The 22,895-nt window shown below is 40.3% G+C and overlaps 1 protein-coding gene across 1 annotated transcript in view; it reads left to right on the top strand.

The window, feature by feature from the left end:
- Positions 1 to 495: 495 nt before the first annotated feature.
- The window catches only part of SAXO1 (stabilizer of axonemal microtubules 1), a gene marked incomplete at its 3' end in the record, with an annotated part of 31,606 nt that continues 9,206 nt past the window's right edge, over positions 496 to 22,895 (top strand). Inside the window, exon 1 of the mRNA XM_082074175.1 lies at positions 496 to 1,846. Within this exon, the coding sequence (XP_081930301.1) occupies positions 1,770 to 1,846 (77 nt within the window). The 5' untranslated portion in view covers positions 496 to 1,769. The remainder of the gene's footprint in view (positions 1,847 to 22,895) is intronic.

A 22,895-nucleotide genomic window follows, 5' to 3' on the forward strand; every position in this document is an offset into this window, starting at 1 on the left:
CATCCAGGATCTCAGGGGTACAGGGCTCCCCGGGACAGCCTCCCGCAGAGTAGACAGAGACAAGGAAGGCATTCAGTAATTCTGCCTTCTCTGTGTCTTCTGCCACCAAGGCACCCACCCCATTCATCAGTGGGCCTACATTGCCTCTGGTATTAGTTTTATCTGCTATGTATTTGAAAAAGTTCTTTTTGCTGTCCTTGACCCCTCTCACCAGCTGTAATTCTAAGGAGGCCTTGGCTATCCTGGTTGCCTTCCTACATCCTCTAACAGCAGCCTTATGTTCCTCCCAAGTGGCCAGCCCCTGCTTCCATGACCTGTAAACTCTCCTCTTCTGCTTGAGCATACCCAACAGATCCCTATTCAACCACGCAGGCCTCCTGGCTCCCTTCCTTGACTTCCTACGTGTGGGGATGCTCTGATCCTGAGCGTGGAAGAAGCAATCTCTGAATGCAATCCAGCTATCTTGGGCCCCTTTTCCTACAAGCAGTCTTGCCCATGGGATTTCCCCCAGCAACTGCTTGAAAAGGCCAAAGTTAGCCCTGCTAAAGTCCAGGGTTGCAATTCTACTTGCTATTCTGTTCCTTCCACACACGATGCTGAACTCCACCATCTCGTGGTCACTGCAACCCAGGCAGCCCTCAACCTTTACTGCTTCGACCAGACCCTCCTTGTTAGTGAGGATGAGATCCAGCAGTGCACCTCTCCTGGTCGGCTCCTCCACCATCTGCATGAAGTTATCATCAATGCACTGGAGGAATCTCCTGGACTGTGGCTGGCTGGCTGAATGGTCCTTCCAGCAAACATCAGGGAAGATAAAATCACCCACAACAACCAGGGCCTGTGACTGTGAGGCCACTCTCAGCTGCCCATAGAAGGCCCAAGCTCTGGAGACCTCAGTCCAGGAAAGACATGGACCTGTTGGAGAGGGGCCAGAGGAGGGACTGGTACACCTCCACAAAAATCCAGGGACTGGTACACCTCACCTCTGAGGAAAGGCTGAGGGAGCTGTGGTTGTTCAGATTGGAGGAGAGAAGGCTCTGGGGAGACTTACTGCTGCTTTTCAGTACTTAAAAGGGGCCTATAAGAAAGATGGGGACAGCCTTTTTAGCAGAGCCTGTAGTGACAGGACAAAGGGTAATGGTTTTAAACTAAATGATGGGAGATTCAGACTAGGCAAGAAGAAGAAATTTTTTACAGTGAGGGTAGTAAGACACTGGAACACGTTGCCCAGAGAGGTGGTAGATGCCCCACCCCTGGAAACATTCCAAGCCAGGCTGGACGGGGCTCTGAGCAACCTGATCTAGTTGAAGTGTCCCTGCTCATTGCAGGGTGGTTGGACTAGATGACCTTTGAAGGTCCCTTCCAACCCAAACTGTTCTGTGATTCTATGACCTTAGCTATAGGCTGTCTGGAACAGACATAGCCTTGTTACTTGCAGACCTGGGCTCTAGAGCTTGGTGCTGGTGACTTCACAAAGGTTCCCCAGGTTATTGTCAAGGCTTTCGTGCCGTGGTCCGAAGGCTTGAAAGCAGGACCACGGAGTTCTGGTTGGGATGCCACAAGAAGAACCTGGGCATGCTGCCTCAGGGAAGGAGCTTGTCAGCCGGGACATGTAATGCAATCTGTACCACTGTTGTGTGCTTTGTCTCTGCTTCTGGAGGTTCCTAGATCATCTGATGTAGTTGTCTCCAGGGACTGCTTCTGAAAAGTGGTCTTCATTTTGTATCTGCTGGGAAAGACCTGAACTACAAGTGTTTTTCTTAGCAAACATGTCTGCTGTGTCACCTGTGCCTTTGAATGTCGTTCCATCCTTGAAGAAGTGTGTTTGTCAGCTATGCTCCTGCGGGTATGTAAAAGAGAATGGGGGAAGGAACATGGAGTAGTGATTACTTGGCTAGCAGGCTGCACTGCTCTTTGGGGCTTCACTGCTATTCACTGCTGTAAATTGCACATGAAATATTATAATTTTTTTCTTACGTAGGTGGATTGCATCTTGGAGAGCTTTCCACTTTTGGGCCAAAAACTTGCTCTTGGTTGGTTGTTAACTGTATTTGAATCTGTGTTTTAATGTAATCCAAAGTGATACTTCCTCTGTAAACATGCAAATTCTGGAAAAGATACAGGGGTAGAACCTTACAGATGGAAGAGAGAACTGAAAATACCAGGATTCATTAGCAGTTTTGTTAGTGTCAGTCTTGTGAATGTATGCAAACTCTTTTCTTGAAAGCTGTTAGACTCTTTGGTATAATGTCCACTCATCCATATTTGCAGGTTAAGAATAAAATTGTTATTAGGGGAAAAAACTATCTTTCTGACTCATTCAGTTTTAAAGGTAATAAATGATGATGAGGAGAGTTTAAAAGTATGAAATCCCCACCCAGAATTTGTATCAAGCTGGTATGCATTGTTGCTATTCATCATGAGTAACAAGCATGTACTCCAAAAATAAAACTAACAGAATTGTTGATATCAAGCAGATTAGAAAATGTATTTCTGAGTACTTTTATCAAACTCTTATTTGTAAGGTACAAGTGTATCTGATCCCTCCATTCCTAATTCTCTATGTTGTTTTGTTTTGTTTTTAATCAGTATTTATATGTGACTTTAGGAAATGTGCTCCAGAGAGAAGTAACAGTGTTTTGATTATTGTGTTAGAGAACATGCACTACTGGATTGAGAAGGATCTTCTGGTCCTAACCAAGTAATATGCTGAAGTATATGTCTGTCTTTGCAGCTTGTAGTAATCTTTCAGATGCTAGGTGAACTGGTAGGGCTGCTCAGCCGAAGGATGTGGATGATACCTTGGTCATGGCCTGTCTTAAGAAAAAATAAACTGGATCTTGGGTTGCTACTACATTTACAGTTATGGATTAAGAAGTGATAGCTAAGAATTTTGAGTCCCCTGTGAAGACCTGGCTTCAGATTCAAAGTGATATATATAAAAGTGGAAGTGATATACCTGTGCACCTTTGAGATCTTTACTGCTTGCAGGTAAGTGCAGCGCTGTGGTTTTTGTGTTATAATTAGTAGCTCACTTGTCCTCTGGTTTGTGGTGGATACTTAGGAAATTTTGGTTAGGCTTATATTAGAAGGCCATCATAATTATGCTGGACTTCAGGATAAAATCCTTCTCTTGTAGAGCACTGATTTAAGGATTAGTGAGGGGGAATTGGGAGAACAGTAGTGATGGTGTTTCTCTGCAGCAGCGACAGTGGTTTCTGATGCATTTACATGTAGGCAGAGTCTTCCCAAGAGTTGGAACCAATCCATAGTCACTCATTTATGTACTTTAGAGCAGCTTCACTATCTTCTAGCTGCACACATTTTCCTAGTTTGTACTTTAGGAATACCAGTCAGGGAAAGCTGCAGGAAACTCTTTTATGGTTAACATAATGTACTGCAGGAGCCAAGGTCACAGTCATTTCACTTGTGTTTCTGTCTGGACATCCTTAGTTGTTAAAGAGCTTATTTACCCAGCATTCTTTTATTTTTTTAAGTGATTGAGCAATGACAGATACAAGTAGAAACAGTCCTTCTCCCGAGAGGCTTTGAGACAGAAAGAGAAAAATCTAGCCTGATTAGAGATGTGGAAGATGGATGTTTTAAATCAAAATAATACTGGTGGTGTATATGCTTTAGCTGCTGTAGAAAATGTGTGTATGAAGAGAAATACAGAATAGGACACAAGTGGCACCTGTGGCAAGTCAAGGAGATGACCAGCCTTTGGGAAAGAAAGGAAGTGGTAAGATGTGTGATGCTAATGAGGCTCATCAGTATGTGTAATGCAGGAATAGTGCTGCACAGATCATCAAAGACTAGTGTCCTGGTTTTGTTAAATGGTGTGAGAAATGTCTGATTCTCTTTCCCTTGCTACAGGTTTACTGTAGCTATTCTGCTGCCCTCTCACACAGTGTTTGTATTGCATTCCATGCTGTTCCACAAGGTGGAAGTTGTGTTTGACTCAGGCAGCCGATGGCAATGAAAGGACCAAATGACCAAACCAAGATTCTTGACAGTTATTTTTATCAAAGGCGCTTGATGTGAATTTTGCAGTACATGTCATCTCAGAGAAAGGTTCACTCAGGAGGGGATTCACCATGATTATCTGTGTTCCTAACACACAGGGTTGTGATACCCAATACAAAACCAAATATCTTTAAATTCTTGAGCAGTTCTTGCATTTCTTGTCATTTGGGCCAAAATTTTTGTAAGTAGCAGTTTACCATTTTTAAATATCAGATATTTTATATTTATAGGAAACAATTGAGAGCATAGACCTGGTCACTGTTTAAAAGCTTAATCATGTAACAAGGGAATTTTATTAGTCAGCAAGGGCAGCATAAAAAAGTCTGAACAAATGGAATACATATTTGATTACATAACTTTTCATAGTTAGGCATCTATGCTGGAACTGAAAATACCTGTCCTTTTAACAAGTCATTTCTGGTAAATTTTTTCAATACAAAATACCAGGTGCAGCTATACTGTATTTTTTCACCTGATGCTTTGTTATACCAATTCTGTACACTAGGGCATGTCTTTTCACTGATGGAGGTGACGATGTCATGTTGCTGAGGGATGTCATCTCCCAGTGAAAGGGAAGCTTTGCATTTTACTCTTGGCAATTTTTTTTTGGAAATGACTTGTGCACTGGAGAAAGACTTTCCTTTTTTTTTTTTTTTTAAAGTAATTATTTTATTTTATTTTATTTTATTTTTTTTTTTTTTTTTTTTTTTAATAAAGCGGGCCTGCTTACATTGTACTGTGTTCTTGGTATCATCTTGATATCATCTTCTTGATATCCTGAAGTCCCTTTCTGAAGACACTTGAAAAGGGTTTCTGTTATTGCCTGTTGTAGTTCTTGTGAGGATTTCTGGGGGGTAAAGTGAAATAGAACACTTAGGTGCTGAGTGGCTCCAGTGGCAACTAGTTTCAGAGGGAGTCACTGGGTTTATTTTGCTGCAGAATTGGTTTAAGAACTGGAGTGTCTGTCAGAATGAACCCATCTTCAAAACACAGCTTCTGTAAATGAAGTGCATCACTATCAAAACCACTGGAACTTGAGTAGCTTGACTTGGAGAAAGGAAATATAGTAGCCTGCAAATGTCAAACTGTGGAAGTCTCCCGAGATAAGAAGTCCTACACAATACTTGTGGGATCACTTTTCAGCAGTTCATGGCATTATTCTCAAGATGTAGAATGTTAGTTTTCACACAGACCAAACATTGCAAAACTCAGAAAAAACTGAGAAACAACTGACTGAAATCCTTTCAATAGGGCTCTATTTCTTCCATTAGTTTTAATGAAATTCTGACTTTAAGCTTAAACCAACTTTAAAAAAACTGAGTAGGATTTCTTTTAGCAAATACTGAAGATACTTAGGGCTTCATCATTTTTTCTGTATTGGAAATAGCTTGTTAACAAACTGGCAAATGCATGTCTAGAAAGAACTTCAGTAAATGCCAGAGTTGGATCCAATTCAAGTTAAAAAGTTCTTATAACCTTAACAGAAAATGTTCTTTATTCCTACAGAGGAAATGTTTAAAGTGTACTTCTTGTTAAGTAGTCAAAGGAGAGACTTAAAATACAGGAAAAAAGAATAATGTCTTCATGTACTTAACTCTCATTGGATCCATTTGGAATGGGTATTATCCTTTTATTAAACATCTTCCCTCATCTTAAATACTGTAAAGTGAGTAGCTGATACTTTGTGGTGTTGGGAAATATATGGTATTCTTCTAGTCTTGGCTTGAAGAATGAAAAAGTTGGTCAGAGATGGGCCAGTAAAGCGTAGATACACATCCCATTTAAACCAATGGGAGATGCAGACACTAAGTACTAAAAAACAGGCCTGGAGTGTGGAGTCCTTGTTTTCAGTACAGTGCACAATTAATTTGGAAAAGGCATAAAACTAGAAAAAATGCACATAACTTCCAAGTCCTGCTTAACTCATCCTTTTCTATCAGTACAATAAAAAAGTGGTCTAAAAGGAATCAATACATAGAACAAAGAAATCACTGCAGAGGGCAGGGCATGGATACTGTTGATACTTTTGTCGGGTGGTGCTGTGGCAAGGGTTGTTTTGGGTAACTTCTTACCTGCTTCTGTGAAGAGCACACCTGCCTCTGGACACCACTGGGAAGAGCCTGACTCCCTCTTCCTTATGTCCAGCCTCACCAGCTATTTATACATAGTGATAAGATCATTCTGAGCCTTCTCATCTCTAAGCTTTTTCAGTCTCTGCTTGTATGAGAGTCCTTTAACATCCTTGTGCGCTCTTGCTCCAGTATATTCATGTCTCATACTGGGGAACCCAGGCCAGGACACAGTATTCAGGTGCTTCTTTCCCAGTCCTGAGTAAAGGAGGGATCAGTTCCTTGATGGGCTGGCAACACTGTTTAGTGCAAGCCAGAGTGTCACTGGAGTTTCCCACAAGGGCATGTGATTGGCTCTTGAATGACTTTTCTGTGAGGACCACCATGACCTTTTCTGACAAACTGTTTTCCAGCTGGTTGCACATCAGACTGTCCTGCTGCCTGGGGTTATTCCTCTCTAACGGCAGGACTTTGCATTTCCCTTCATTAAATTTAATGACATTCCTGTTGACCCATTTCTTCATCCTGTTGAGGTCCCTCTGAATCACAACACACACAGTGGGTCTATTAGCCGCTTCTCCTAGTTTTATATCCTTTGTAAACCTGCTGATGGTGCCATCTGTCCCGTTTTCCAGGTCATTTATAAAGATATTTAATAGTATTTCATCCATTTTCCAGCCCTGGGGCAGACAGCTGGTGACTGGCTTCTGGCTGGACTTCATGCCACTGATCACAACCTTGTGAGTCCAGCAGCTCAGGCATTATTTAGTCCACCTCAGTGTCGACTTATCTAGACCATACTTCCCATCAGTTTGTTGATGAGGATATTATGGGAGACAGTGTCAAAAGCTTTACCAAAGTCAAGAAAAGCATAAAATAAGTCTCCTCTCATCTACCAAGACAGTCTTCTCATTGTAGAAGGCTTTCAGTTTTGTTTAAGCATGATTTCCCCTTCATAAATCCATGCTGACCACTCCAAATGATCTCCTCCAGCTCTTTTGACAGCCAGTGTCTGGAATTGTTTTTCCAGGATTATTTACTCCATCATCTTCACAGGGATTGAGGCTGCCTGGCCTGTAGTTCCCCAGATTCTCCTTCTTGCCTTGCTTGAGGAAAAGGGTGATGTTTACTTTCTCCTAGTGCTAAGGAACCTCTTCCAGATTGTCACAGCCTTTCACTGATAAAGAGAATGGCCTCAAAATGACATGGGCCATCTCTCTCAGTGCTTGTGGGGGCTCCATGGACCTGAGTATGCCATTTGTAACCTGCTCCTCCACCACCAAGGGTAAGTCTTCCTTCTCTCAGACTTTACCACTGATCTCAGGGACCTAGGACTGCTGAAAGCTGGTCATACCAGGAAAGACCAGGACTGAGACTGAGATTCAGAGGTTATGCCCTCACTTTTTAACATAATTAGGTGCTTAGGGTGCATGGTTCTTGCAAATCAGATTTGTTGACCTTGAAGAAAGATGCAAGCTCATTCGTGCAAGGTAAGAATAATTTGCTGGGGCTTGGCCAGCTGTGCTGGCTTTCTTTTCAGGCAGATTTTCTGCAATAGGAGGAACACTATGCTGGTCAGGAGAGTAAGCTTTTCTCCACGTTTGTCTGTAAGGCCTCTCCCTGCTGCTTAGCAGGTTTGGATTTGGAAGTCAGTATTAATCATTAGTTAATATTTCTTGCAACCATTTTTTCTCAAATAGCAGGGAGTACTAATAGTGAGAAAATCCTGACTTTATCAAGGACTTACAGTTTAATGCTTTGGCAGTATTTTATTCCCTTATTGCATAGGTAGGAGTGCAAAATCAGTATTTTTTACATGTTATTTCAAATTTTCTACTTACTGAATTCTAATGCAAGTGGATTGGGAGAAGAGGTTTTGTGATATCAGATGTTCTGATGTAACTTCTTTCAGAGGCACCACTGTGGCATTGTAGAAGCACAAAATGCTGCAACATGAAATAAAATGTTAAAACCTTTATCACTTAAAAAGGGAAAACTTGAGGACAGATTAACAGAAAAACACACTTGTATTTAAAATCAAACAAAAAAGAATTTCATTAAGTTGCCTAAAAATCAGCCTGTTTTCACAGATTATTCCCACCAGTACCTTCTGATAGAAGAGCTGTCAAAAATAACTGTCTCTTTCTATCAAAACCTGTGTCAGCATTATGATGGAACAGATAGTTGCTCTTGGCAGGCTTTTGAAGATAGGCATTGGTATAGATGTTGGATTTCTGAAATTAGCTGGGAACTTGTGATCAATCCATTTTCAGTTTCCATCCTGGAACCTTTGCTTTTCAGGGTATGGTGAAGCTTATGTTTGAGTGCACAATGAAGTCTGTATTTCCTCTTCCCGAAGGAAAGGAATGATTATACTGCATATGAGTACTGTGTGGGTTGTTTTTTTGGTTTTGTTTGTTTGTTTTTGTTTCTTTGTTTTGTTTTTGTTTTTTTGTTTAGTTTTTCAGCCTTGTAAAGCATTCTGCAAGTTGTGCATCTGACTTTTTGTTGCTAGGTCTGCCAGAGTAATTTGCAGACTTGCATGTTGCAGCTCTGGCAACATTTGATGCTCAATTGAACTGTGGCAGCACTGCTTTCTGAGTAATCTTACTGTGAGCATCTTCATCTAAATGTTTGAAATAGTGGTGCTCTCAGTAATAATTTTTCAAGTGTGTCAACCTCAGTTCATCAAGAGCTAGTTATGGTGGGATTAAATGAGCTAAAGGTTTGCAAACTGCTGTGATCTTTCTGCTGGATATACTAAGCACTGAAACTAGCACCACAGTGCACTTAAGATAATTTTGTCATCTGTATTCCTTATATTTGCCGTTAGTTTGGATGTTTTGTGATGAAGAGTTTACTGCTCTTCTTCGCCAATATGGGAAGAAGTGACTTGGGCTTGTGAATCCTGTATCTCCGCTTGGAATTATTGTGTGCTGGTATCTTGTGTCCCAGGATGTGTCACTCTGTGAAGAACATTTTCCAGCTGCACCCGCTTAGAGCAAAGAACAGGCAAGAGTCAAGACTAACTGGTAGAAGAAGTGAGTGGAGGGGCATCTGTTTATAATCTTGTAGTTCTGACTTGGTTAATGTAATCTTGTTTTGCCTATTTAGTATCAAATTCTGCCTTTCTTGGCTGTCTTTTGTCTCAACCATCATATTGTTTTTGACTGTTTTGTCTCTCCTCTTTACAGTGCATGCAAAGAGATGGCTTCTGAAGTATATTTTATTGTTGCTGTATTGGTATTTTTTTCCATGTAAAAGAACAGCTACTATTAATACTTGATGCTGGAGCTACTTTGTTCCTCTGACAGTCACTGTCCAGGTTATTGCAGGTGTAGTAAAGGGTCAGTGAAAGGGGATTTGTGAAAAGGATCCTTATTCCCTGTAATGCCACTAATCTGCTTGTTTCTCTCTAAGTAATATTACTGTGCAAGTAATATTGCATTGTCTTGCTGTGAGATAAAAGCCAAGAATAATGGGAGCAAGCAAGAACGGATTGTGTTTGCAGTTGTTTAACGTCCTGAACTTTTCACCAGCAGATGGCAGCAGGCTGCTGTTAGTCACGGATAGTTCTGTCGGATAAATGTGGAGGTACTGTGCTGAATACTCTGAACTGAGTAGTTTGCTTTAACACAGGGTGGGAAACAAGGCATTACAAAGCATTGCATGTCAGGCAGTTCAGTGGGTCTGCCTGGCTGCTGGCAAGTCCTCTGCAAGTCCTGGCCACTGTTCAGTGACGTGCTTTCATTTGACAGTCTTTCAAGAGCATTTATTTTGGAAGAAAAATCAAAGCAGGTAGAGCTGTTGCTTAAATAAGTTTGCATTTGTTGCATATTGCCTTTCAGTCCCAGAGAGTGTTTCCTTCTGTTCCTAGAATTAATTTTCCTGGCACTAAACTTCAGTTAAATGTGAATGCACGTTTTCTGTGACAGAGACAGCAGAAATGGAGAAAGGGCTGGAGCTGATATTGCACGATATGGAAAGAATTATTGTTTTCAATGAAAAACCTATGTAAATATTGATAAAAATGTGGAGTTAAGCAGCTCGTGCAGATGTTTTGTAGTATCTTTAATGGAAAATAAGTTACGTTAGCCAGAGAAACAAAGATATTTTTTACCCTGTAGCCATAAATTAATCTTCACCATAGTAAATGTTTAGTATGTTAACAAGAACAAAATGTCAGAGTTAGATTAATTTTTGAATTTTCTATTTTCAGTGCATTTGAATATTGCAGAATAACTGCATAATTGGCAAAAACCTCCTGAAGAATGTAAGGAGAGGAAAATGCAGGTGTTTTTCTTAGATGAGAAGTAAAACATCAAATCCAGCCAGTATGATCCGTTGCACCATTACATGTTAAAACTTAATGCCAGACCTTCAGCTATCCCTATGTGTGTGAGGCTGAGTTTCTTTAAGGTGTTCCAATATAAGCAGGTACATAAGGAGAGGTTACCTGGACTAAGACTACGTGGGCTTGCCCAGACCCCGTTGTCAACTAACAGAGACAAACTACAGACTGAGTCCAAGCTGCCACAGTCTAAATATTGCGTGCTGTTGTCACTTATTCCCACATGCTGGTTCCTAATCCACAGCCATAACAGTGATGTGCCTGCAGCTGTTTTTAATGACCTGTTTACAGCAAACCATGCTAACAGTTCCAAAACAAAGAAGCAAAAGATCCAAATTCTTTGAAGCTGTGGCTCTCAAGTGAGTCTTCACCTGTGGAAAATTTGGTGTTTGGTTGTGCAAGTTAAACTATAGCATCCCCCACATTAGACAACTGGTCTGCACAGATCTGCTACAAGCAACAGTAATTCCAATGCTTACTCGTTTTTGAATGCTTCATTTTGCACCTTTGGTTCCATTAACTGTTATAATATCTAAGTACTATGGTTAGTGCTTAAGATTAATACTACATGAGAAAACTTCAAAGTCTGTGATTTGAGATCAGTCTTCCCAGGCACATCTGTGAAAAAAGTAATCGCAATGTCATTATCAAAATAGTTATTTCCATATGCAAGATTGCAGAAGTTCATTCATTTGTGACATTGATTAGCTTAAGATTTGTGCTTGTATTCCCAGTAAACACCACTGGTGGGACTTTCAAGTCTGTCTGATGACCAGCTTTCACAGGCTAAAAGCCAGGAATGATGTCAGATTTCAAACATTCATGTGTATTCTAACTATAAATCTTATTATGCTTTCTATTAAGCATTGAAAGGCTGCACACTGACATAATTGTAATCTGTTGTATTTGTTTTTTAAAGGGACAGAGAACCTTTGGCTTAGCCAGGTCTTATGAGTTAACTACCTTCAAGTTAATGCAGTGGTATAAGGGGGGTTTAATGTGCCCAAGACACAGTGTATATTTTTCCTGTTGGGAAACCTGTAGGAACTGTACTTTCAATGTGAATGAACAAGGTGTAGCCTCTGAGATCCTATCTGGCTGTCAAAAAGTCTAGAGGGGGTGCTTACTGTCCACACAAATTATTTACATGCTCACAGCCTGTTTCTTCAAAACCAAAAAATCCCTTCATGTTTCTCAGCATTACCAGAAACTGTGCTTTGAAAATATTGGTGTTCTTTGTCAATCATAATGTTTAGCAACACTGTGTATAAAGCATTGTGTCAATGAAAAGGTATTGTCCTGCAGTCTGGAGTCAGTCTAGGGATTTGATCAAGAGTGCATGAAAACTACACTATCAGTGATTATATAAGATTTCCTGAATTTAAATTTTCAGAAAAGTTTACATTTTTCTGCATAGAAATGACCACATGTGAAGCTCACTTTGATGTCAAGTATGTGTATCTGTTTGCAGAAAGTGAGACTGCTTGAAGTTTTCACCAGGCACGTGTGCTTTTTCCATGGTCAACAGAACCTGTCTGAAGCATAGACATGATAGTTATTATTAGTTACTGTTAGTTATTATTTTCTTAGGATAAGACAATGTTGATCAAGAAAAGCTATTGATAATTCAGGATCAAGTTCAAAGTTACAACTGATGAAGGTCTGATAAAACAGATGAAAATACAAAAGGCATTTTACTACAGGGAAGGATGGACTAGGAAATTAATCTCTCTCCAAAAGGGCTGATTGTGTTCTTATTTTATAACTCTGGAAATATGGAATCCCATCATCTGTCAGCAGTGAAAAATGACTGAATGTCCATTTTCTCATTTCCAGAAATGTAAAGCTGTTAAGAATTTCAGGATTTCTGACAGCTTCCTCATGGCTGGAATTCTTTTATACAGTGAATAGTTCAACAGGAAACTTAATTTTTTCCTGATGTATAACTTATTCCATTTGACTTTTTTTCCATCCAAAGTTTTTATGGCTTAAGAACTTCCATCCTGGCAAGGCAATGTTACTATCTCTTTTAACAGTTAGCCAAAATATGCATGCAGTTCTCTAAGCTAGAGCAAGCCTAGAGCAGCTTATGATATTTCCATGCTGTTTATATTGTCAGACTGTATTGCCATATTGCTAACCAGACTTTTCCATAGCACTTCAGGTTGTAAATTTAATACAAAGGTAGAAGTAGTAGAAAACTGCCATTCCTTTGCATGGGGAGAGACAAATTTAATATAGGAGTGAGGGAGATGTTTGTAAATTTCTTCTTCCCTCCCCCGTTCCTCCACTTTCCTTTCTTGGCTTGCATTATGCCCAGTGTGTTAGAAATGACATAGATCACAGCAAGCACATGTTGGAGACCTTCTGGCAAAGTTCTATCAGCATGCATCTTACACTTCCTGAAAGCTGGAGCAGTTGGTGAAAACATGCTATTGGAAATTGTTTTGCAGAAGCCTTCAGTTTTACTATCACACCAGGTTCATGCCCTGTTAAAAGAATGCAGGACATTATTTCCCTGGCAAGTACTCCTGTTGTACACCAGTTTAAATCTACTGTCTGCAGAGGAATAGCTCCTCATTTCACTGGTGTAATATGAAATTACCTATAGAAGGTATTGCTTCAGGTTCTCTTCAGCTATTTCTTAAACAAAATTACTGCTTTGCCCTAAAATCAGTTTTTTTTTTTTTCTACACAGAAATTATTTGGTGGAGTTATTTTACAAAAAGTAATTACTCTGAGTCTTACTTGAATTTGAGGACACTGGCCTGTGGTCTGTGTGTTTACAAATTGCACAGCATCCCATTGTTGTGTTAGGTGAAAGGATCTGTGAGGACCATTCAGTTCAACTTCCCGTTCTTCTCAGGACTACCTGAAACTAAACCATATGGCTAAGAGCGTCATCCAGGCACTCCTTGAACTCTGACAGGCCTGGTGCCATGACTGCTTCCCTGGAGAGCCTGTTAACAGTAACTGACTGCCCTCTCAGTGAAGAATCTTTTCCTAATTTCCAATCTGAGTATCTCCTGGTGCAGCTTCATTCCATTTCCTCATGTCTTATCACTGGTCATGAGAGAGAGGACATCAGCATCTCCCCCTCCACTGCCTAGCTGGAGGAATCTGTAAACTGCCATGAGGTCACCCCTCAGCCTCCTCTTCTCCAAGCTGAACACGCCAAGTGACCTCAGCTGCTACTCCTAAGTCTCGCCCCTGAGGATTTCACCATCTTTGTCGCCCTCCTCTGGACACACTCTAATACTTTAATGTCCTTACATTGAGTCACCCAAAACTACACAGAGCACTCGAGGTGGGAACCACACCACCGTGGTGTAGAGCAGGACAATCACCTCCCTCAAACAGCCAGCGATGCTGTGCTTGGTCCACCCCAGGCCACGGTTGGCCCTTTTGGCTGCCAGGGCACGGGGTTGACTCATATTCAACTTGCCACCAGCCCAAACCTGCAAATCTGCTTCCACAGGGCTGCTCTCTATCCTCTTGTCCCCCGGTTTGTATACATAACTAGGACTACCCCACCCCAGATGCAGACTCTTCTGTTTGCTCTTCTTAAATTTCATGTAACCAGTGATTGCGCAGCTCTCTACTCTATCCAGGTCTTACTGTAAGGCCTCTCTTCCCTTGAGTGAGTCCACAACCTCTCCTAATTTAGCATTATCAGCAAACTTACTTAATTTATGTTTGATTCTTGTGTCTTCTGATCATTTATAAAGACATCAAAGAGCAATGGCCATAAAATTGATTCCTGGAGTATCCCACTGGTGACTGACCACCAGCCTGATGTAACCCCATTTACTGTAAGTCTTTGAGCCTGCTCTGTCATCCAGTTGCTTACTCAACGTTATTATGGACCTGTCTAGCTGTGTGATGGATATTTTGTCTAGAAGGATACTGTGAGAGATGGTATCAAAAGCTTTGCTAAGATCCAAAAAATCTATGTTTGCTGGGCTTCCTTTGGTCAACTAGATGGGTGACTTTATCATAAAAGGAAATTAAGTTAGTCAAACGGGACTTTCCCATCATGAACCCATGGTGGCTATGAGCAATGACTGCAGTGTCTCTCAAGTGGTTTTTAATATGTCCCAGAATAACCTTCTCCATAATTTTACAGGCACTAAAGTGAGACTCACTGGCCTGTATTTACCAGGATCTTCCTTCTTACCTTTCTTGAAAACAGGGACATTTACTTCTGCTTTGGTGCTGGGCTTTTCTCCAGCATCCAGAAGGCCAGGTCATTACTTTGGTGTTTTTAATGGCAATTAAAGTGTTGTGTATGTAGAAATAAGTTTCTCCATCAATTATGAATTCAGTTCTGGAAGTTCCAGTCCAAAACCAGTTCACAACGATTTCTGTCAGTGCATATCTTCAGATGAAAGGTTTTAAAAAACTGTTGCTTCTCTGTCATATCCTATTCACTATGGCAGCAACTAACAGTCATAAAATATAGAGTATGGTTCCCACACTGGACTTGAAAGGCTCTAATACAGGTATCAAAGAAGCTCCATGTGTAGCACAGTTTTCTTCTCATATTTTGTAGCAAATAAATGGTTGAAGATACAGTTCAATGCAGACATCCTATTATTTCTGACATTGGAAATCCAGTCTGCTGCTCAGAAATGTTTTCTTGCTTCTCTGTGTCATGGAACAAGGTAAAGTGGACCTAATTCAAGGTGAGAGCAAAGTCAATGAGAACAATGCCATAAACTTTCCTAGAAAATCCTCTCTGGGAATCCTACCTCTCATTTTGCAGCGGTTTCTGTCCTGGCCATAGCATTTGAAGGAGATATCTGCCATTAAAGCATGGCTATATAGCATGATTTCTGGTTTAGACTTGTGTGGCTTTTAAGCAGAAGTGGCTACATCATTTTTATGATTAGACTGTTAGCTCTTCTGGTTGGAAGGTAAGCACAGCACTTCTTTAGCCAGTTTGGTGGCAGAGACTAAGAAAACATGAGCTTGCTGTCATTCACGTCAGTGTCCTTTGCCTTCTGAACAAACGGAAACTGAGCTTGGCTCCTTTTTTTGGGTCCCTCTTATTTATACTCGGTTATTGGTAGGAAGTCTGTATTGCTTCACTCCTCGTTGTAGTGCTTGGGCAGGAAGCACAACCTGCAGGGCACATGGCCCAGATACCAATGAAACCAGAGGTCAGCAGCCCCTGGATTGAATACAGTCCCCTTTGGCAGCCTCTGTAGAGTCACTCAGTCTTGTTTCTGCCTGCACAGGTAGAAATAAGATAATGTTAGTTTTGTGTGTGTGTGTGAGTATAGGTTAAGTGAGATTCACAGGTGGAAAACCTGTGAGCAGGGTTACAATATTTTCATTTTTTCCTCAAGAAGAATCTTTTTGAGCAGCTTGGACCAGGTGCACAGGAGCTTCTCAACATCAAATGGGAAGTATGTCATTGTGGCTAGGAGTAACACCTTCTGTTCTCGTTTTCCAGCATGCTCTGTCTCAGTGAAGGTAAAGGCAACAGCTGTTAATTCAGCACAAAACCATGAGAAACTTCTGTCTAAAACTGATGAACTCACATCTCAGGAACTATTGAAAAGCTTATCATTTAAGCATTCAATTTGACTCAAACCCTTTGCTGTCTTTTTTTTTTTTTTTTTCCTGAGTACTTGTATATTTATTTCCCCATTTTCTTTAATGAGAGTTAGACTAATTTACATCTAGTTTATGATAATTTATATGCTGCTGTGATGTCTGAGATGGTTTTCTGGACTTTCCAATGCTTTGCAATGTTGTGAAGGAGGGCAATTTTGGATCTCATTTTCGAGAAACTTGTGCAATTTGTTACATAGCTTAGCTTCCTTTCAGTTTTCAGCTCTGACATTATCTGTCTGCTTCTTTTTAACCCCATCACTCAGCTGGCCTGTACTTTCATTCATCTGATTGTATATAGCAAACTATTAGCTGGAATAAGAGCAATTAATAAAAGTCTAACAGATTTTTCTGTTTAGAACAGAACTCATCAACATTTGAATTAAATCTAAATTTTCTTAAATCTTCATGATGCTTAGCCAAGATTTCACCTCAGTTCCCTGTTATGTAAAGGCCAAACATGACATCTGTCTGTATCCAAAGTGAAAGTCCAGGGAAGCTGACAATTGGGGAGCTTGGATTGAGAGATTTACTTTTGCTTCACATTTGTACAAGAACAATCTCTCCATTTAAGATCTCACAAGTTTATGAATACTGAAACATAATAAACTTGGTTCAACATCCTCATGACCATGCATGTTTTCCGTTTTTTGGCATAGCATTGCCATATCCTGGTCTTTTGAACAAAGAAGAATGGACAGCACAGAGGGATGGATGCCTATGTTTGTTTCCTGTCTGCATCCAGAAGGCAATGAATTCACTCAGATGTGTGTTATTATGTGACATTCCTGACCTCACCATGTGTGGGCGTACTTGATTTTTCTAACCCTCCATCCTCCCCGCAAGGACTGGTAGCCATCTGTTCAGAAGAACCTGATGATTGTTCATCACAAAATCATTATTCCATCTAGATGTACTATACTACTGACAGCTGAGATATCATATCTTCAGTATATTTCACAGTGAGGAGGATGGCAAAGTTTATCTGGCAAGGTTTGTCTGTGTAATCCATTCCCGAGCATTTCAGCAGGCACACCAGATGTATCATGGTGTACTCATTCATTACCTCATCCCTTTCTGTGACACCTTTAATTGCAGTCTTTCTTTTGGCCACTAGTCTTGCAGCCCAGGCGTTACCTAATTCAACAAGATTTTCTGAATCTCTCCAAGATTCTAATGTAGTTATTTGCATATTTATTCCTGTATAGTGTGAATGTACAAGCAGAAAACATAACATCTAATGATGCCTATTGTCTGTACAATCAGCTGTTGGTAGTCATCAGTCTAGAAGGGATATTGCCTTCATTCGATGCCTACCTATGGAATGATCCTTCTTTTAAAGGTGGTGTTTTCCAGTCCGTAATAGCCCTGCAAGCCTTTAATGTGCTCGAGCAGTTCAGCACTAGGGTGGATAAACTGTCACTGTGTTGTCTCTGCTTCCTTCATCCCAGGCAGGGTTTACTGACCTCATCTGCATCCTAAGAACAGGCAGAGCTCATTGGCATCTGTCTGCAGTAACATTATTGATATTAAACATTTAAACACCTGGTTTCTCATAAAGAAACAACATTGTCTGCTCAAACTGGTTAATCTTTGGGGCTTACAGATGAATTCTCTGAGGACTGATGTGTCAATCTCTTAGTATTTTAGCTACCTGAAATACCTTTCTAACTTTCTGTCTCCTCTCAGATAAGTATCAAGTATGCATCTCTACTTGATGTATAGTAGAGCATACGAGGTAAGATGTAAAAGAAGTTGGTATTTCCTCCATCATTGCTGGTTAGGGGCAGTGAGTATGCACTCGCAAGGACAGATCTCACTAGGTCTTGCTTTCTTTAAAATCTGTTATAATGAGTTTGTGTGAAATGTGATCTGCATTGTGTTAATGTGCTGAAATCTGAGAGCTCTCAGGCTTTAAGTGAGGATGGCATTATAGTACTTCATGAAAGGTCTGATTACACTTTGACTGCTCTCTTGGGGGAGAGGAGTATGAAACTTTCTTTTCAGTTGGAATGCACAGATAAATTGCTGTATTCATTTTGTGAAAGTTAGACCCATTACTACCCAAATTTAGTATTCCTGGACATAGATATCTACCAGTTTCCTGTCAAAAGCATATTCCAATTTCAAAGGATACTCTTCACATAAATAATTTACAGAAGTTATTAGACTGTTTGGACCTTCCTTTTCCTAATGTCTTGGGTCAGCTGCCAAAAGTAATGCAGCCACAAATGTTTAGTGTATGCTCTCACCGCGACTGCTCCTGGGACCCTTGAAACAGAATTTTGGCATCAGTTTCGCAACTGTTTGCTGCATTTAGATAGCATGAGTGAACTCTGACTACATAAAAGGCTTACTCAATCTGCACAATTGCCTGGTTTTGCACAGTTGTTTCTTGGGTTAACAACAGGATCTTTAAATCTTTCTTTCTACTTGCTATACTTTCTGTTTTAAATGAATCAATATTAAGCTTTGCTTACATTATTTCAAAGAGGACATGTATGAAAGAAGTAGGAAGATAGTATTTATTTCTGTGAATTATCTATTGTGATTGTTCATGTACTGAAATACAAATAAGTCAACAAAGCCCTCTGGATTCTATTGGTAGTACCTAAAATCATATTAATGACAATGTGAAGAAACAGTATCATTCTTGTTCATTAAGGGTTATTTGAGATGAGACTAGTAGGAAGGTTATAACAAAGATTTTCATTTTTTGGTTGTACATGTGGAAAGCAAGATAAGAAGTATGAACCAAGAAAAGAGTGTCTATGAAGAGTACAGTGAGCTTAATACAGAGCCGTGCTCAGAGTTCACTAGGTCACTAAAAAAGAATGACCATGATGACTTTTTGCAGCTTTTGAAATGCATGCAACCACAATGACATGTAATAGTGAATGCCAGGGTTTTGTCCTCTTCCAGAGCACTGGATTCCTAGTGGTGGCATTCTGATGAGGGTGAATTTGGAAGACCAACCAATCACGTATTTAATTCTTTTGGCAATGGTGATCTCTATACATCTACAAATATGTGTTTCTCTTTTGTTAACCTTTTGCCTGACATCACAGTGAAGACTGTACATGCAAGTGTGTCAAACCTCTCTTTCTCCACTGCCACTTTTATTCATTTTGGGGTGATTCTGATCCACCTGTTCTAGCATTTGGTGAACCTATGTGAAATTTGGCATTCAGAGTTCAATGCTCTGACATGACACAAAGAAAAAAGACTCTGAGCTGTGTGGAAATTACAGTTAACCTTCCAAAGACATCAGATTAATATTTTTGTACTGTTATGATCACATAGCCTTCAAACTTCTCTCAAGGGATCTCTTGCTTCTATGGTGCACTTAATTTTTGTTTCCAAATCATTCACCATCTAAAAGCAGAACCTTGTACTTTCCATAGGCCCGTGTCCACAATGTTTTCATTTTCCTGGTATTATTACGATATTCAATATTTATATGCAATATATTTTGATACTTTGCACATGGATGCTCTTCTTCCCTTCATAAACATCTAATCTGTCATCCATCCTTTTGTAACTCTCTCAGGTAGCTGGGCCTCTGGTTGCATCTCCATTGCTTGAAGAGACTTGCATGAATACCCACCTTTATTGATTTTCTTTGAAGCCTGACTGTTGGCAATCTGTTCCTGCTATTAGACCCTGCTCCAGTTCTTTGGCATGTTTTTATGTCCCTATATTTCTTTGGACAGCATCACCATTCCATCTAGAGATTTCTATAATATTGACTTGATCTCACCATTCGTGAAAAGTAGAGATGGTACAAGAAGTGAATTATGTGGTTGAGGAGATGTTGCTTTTCTCTGTGAAAGTTGGTCTGAGGACCAGTGTTTTTAAAATGGAAAACTAAATTTTCCTGAATGACAATTCAAGTAATTTCTAAGCCTCATATTTTTTCTCACAAGCAGTAATGCCATGGCATCCATGACCTTTATGAACAATTACTAGTAGTAAGCCACATAACTGGGATAAATTAGGATTTTAATAGTAGAATTTTCTTACCATTCCACTTGCATTTTGATCTCATTGTGATAATCTTTTATCATTAATCACAGACATTTAAAAAGAACAGAAAAATATGAGAGGCTTATCTTGAGAAATTAATAAACCTTACAGGATTACTCCTCTTTCTCCTCTGGAGAAGACTATATTGTATCCTTACTTGGCAGAGAGTTGTGCTGTTTAGGGAGACTGTGGTGAATGCAGAAATTGAATTAAAACATCCTGAGTTCTGGTCCTGAGCCATGGATCTAGGTTGTGCTTCCAAGTTTAAACAAGTATTTAATATAAACTGATAATTTTCTTATGTTTCATCTCAGCTTCTCTTTAGATGAAGCAAACTCCTTTGAAGGCACAGGACTTGCATTGTTTTTACCCTCAAAGAGTCTGCAATTATTCAACAATTCTTAGTAAACAAATAACCCTACATACTTCCTTGTTGTTACATTTTATTGTTAATATTGGCCAGGCTAACGTGATGGACCTCAATCGAGTAAAACGTAATTTGTGCAAGTGAAAAACAGAGTAGAATTACACCCCTCCCCGCTCCTCCCCCCCCAATATCTAAGGAGGCAAGTAAAACAGCTGTCAAAATTGAGGTCTCACCAGTTCTTAGAAACTAGGATACAGTTTGACAACTGCAATATCAAAACCTTTATACAGTAATTTTAACTGCTTAGCTCTGACATTAAGATGCCAACTTGCTGCAGTCACATAGCAGGGACTTCAGTACTGAAGACATATGTAGTTGTTTTATAAATATCTATTATGCCAGAAGGACTAGTAAAGGGTAGCAAATCTAAAAGTCTAGCATTATTCCACTCCTTGTTTTTAAGAGTCTTGTCCTGTTATTTATATTAGTTTCCAGCAGAAAATATTCCCAGGAGTATCTCTCTGGATGCAGAAGCAAAGTTTTTATAGTATCATATATTGGTGGTGAATTATCACTGATGATCATTTTCTGCTCACAGTCTGTAAAACAATGCTACTGTAAGATCTGTGGGCATACATCACAATTTAGTGCAAAATAACAGAAGACAAAACATTCAGGTTTACTTATCTGCCTTGTCAGGAAGGATTTATTTGTGGGAAAGTGCTTTTCCCAAGAGCTAACTCTGAAATATCTCATTCTGTTGTTGTTGTGTTCTCTGAAGTTCAACAAAACAAGAAGAATTCTATATATGAAGAGTGGGTGAGAACTTGAGGTGTAAAGCCACCTGTGTTGCCAGGTCCTGCTGAAGGCTGAACTTCATCCTGCAGCAATGAGCTTGGCAGCCTGAGGCTGCTGCTATCTGCTGGAGATGCAGGAGATCCTGGCCTTTTTCCCATCCCAGGCTGCTCAGAAGACCCCAGCATTCACACTGCGAGCAGTACCTGCAAGGCGAAAAACGTAGATTCCGCAAGCTGTTGTTCCCTGCCTGCTCCTGTGGGGTCTTAGGAGAGGTACCTGCATTACCCAGCCCTGTCCTGCTGGCACACTGGACCCCTCACCATCCCCAGTGCCAACAGTGCTTCTGGGCAGGTACAGGACTCTGTCTCTTAAATGTCCATCAGGATTCAGGATAACGTGTCTGCAGCTGAGAGCCTGATCGGTGTGGGCAGGGAGCAGAATGAAGCCTCTGCTCTGGACCACGTTGGAAACCTGTTCTTGCAAGCAAACCCCTGAAAACCCTCTGAATGCTGCTGAGGGTTAATGGGACGCTAACCCATGGAGTTAGTGAAACCTCATTGCTCCTGGTTAGGCATTCCTTATTTGTAAAATGCTGCCATTGGCCAGTGTTTGCATTGTATGCAGGGCCATGATGAACTAGGTTGTCTAGTGATTTCCCCTACTCTGGTCTGAGTGCAATTTTACCATAACAAGTTAACGTGAGGGCCTCATCAACACTCTCCAAAGCCAAGCTGAAGACTGGCTTGCTGTGTCATAGACTTTAAGTACACATAAGGGTGGTGTGAAGCTAGCAGATTTGAAGCAGAAAGAATAGATAGATCATTTTCCCTTGTAGAATGAAGAATAGCTCCTAGCAACACTGGAAGACCACAAACATGGCCAGTGTGGGACACTTTTTCTTTTTTTTTGAGATTTCCACCATGAAGTCTTTTCTTCTAATATTTAAACTGGCAGGGTTAGTCTGTCTTACTCCCTGTAAGATCTCCCTTTGGGTCCAAATTCAAAACTTCTCTAAGGCAAAAATGAATCTACCAGGACTCCTTCAGATTTATAATTTCTTAGAAAGATTTGTAATCCAAATGAGAAACTGGTTTGTCAGAAAGATGCTGAATTTTATTTGGGCCCTCAGGACCCTTTTTCCACTCTAGTGCTAGTTTGGAAAACGATTCAGTATATGAAGGTGAACCCTTGAATGTTTACCAGAAGTTATCTGTATAAATTTACATAATCAGAATCTCATCCTGGATTGCTCAACATTTAATGTAATGGGGACTTTGTTAAGTATGACGCCCTTTCAAATGAATAAGTCATATCTGGACTAGACGTAGCACTGGAAAACATACATCCAGTAGGGAACACTCTAATGTTGACAGGAATTATGTATGAGATATAAAACCAGAGGCCTTTGCCTCTTACTGTAATTCCTGTGAGCTGGTTCCTGAAGTCCTTAGTCAGCAACCTTTGCACTGACTTTAGCAGGTGTGACTCAATCCAGACAGTGACATGAACACCTATGTCGCTGGGAAGAAATCAGAGAGTGGTACGTCAAACCTCTTTTTGACAGGATGAGCCTTGTGCATCCCGCTCTGGTCTGGTCCCAATGTGGAAAGAAGGAGGTTACCAATAATGAACAATTCAT

Source organism: Streptopelia decaocto (assembly GCF_964273445.1).
Source record: "Streptopelia decaocto genome assembly, chromosome: Z".
Classification (NCBI taxonomy): Eukaryota; Metazoa; Chordata; class Aves; order Columbiformes; family Columbidae; genus Streptopelia; species Streptopelia decaocto.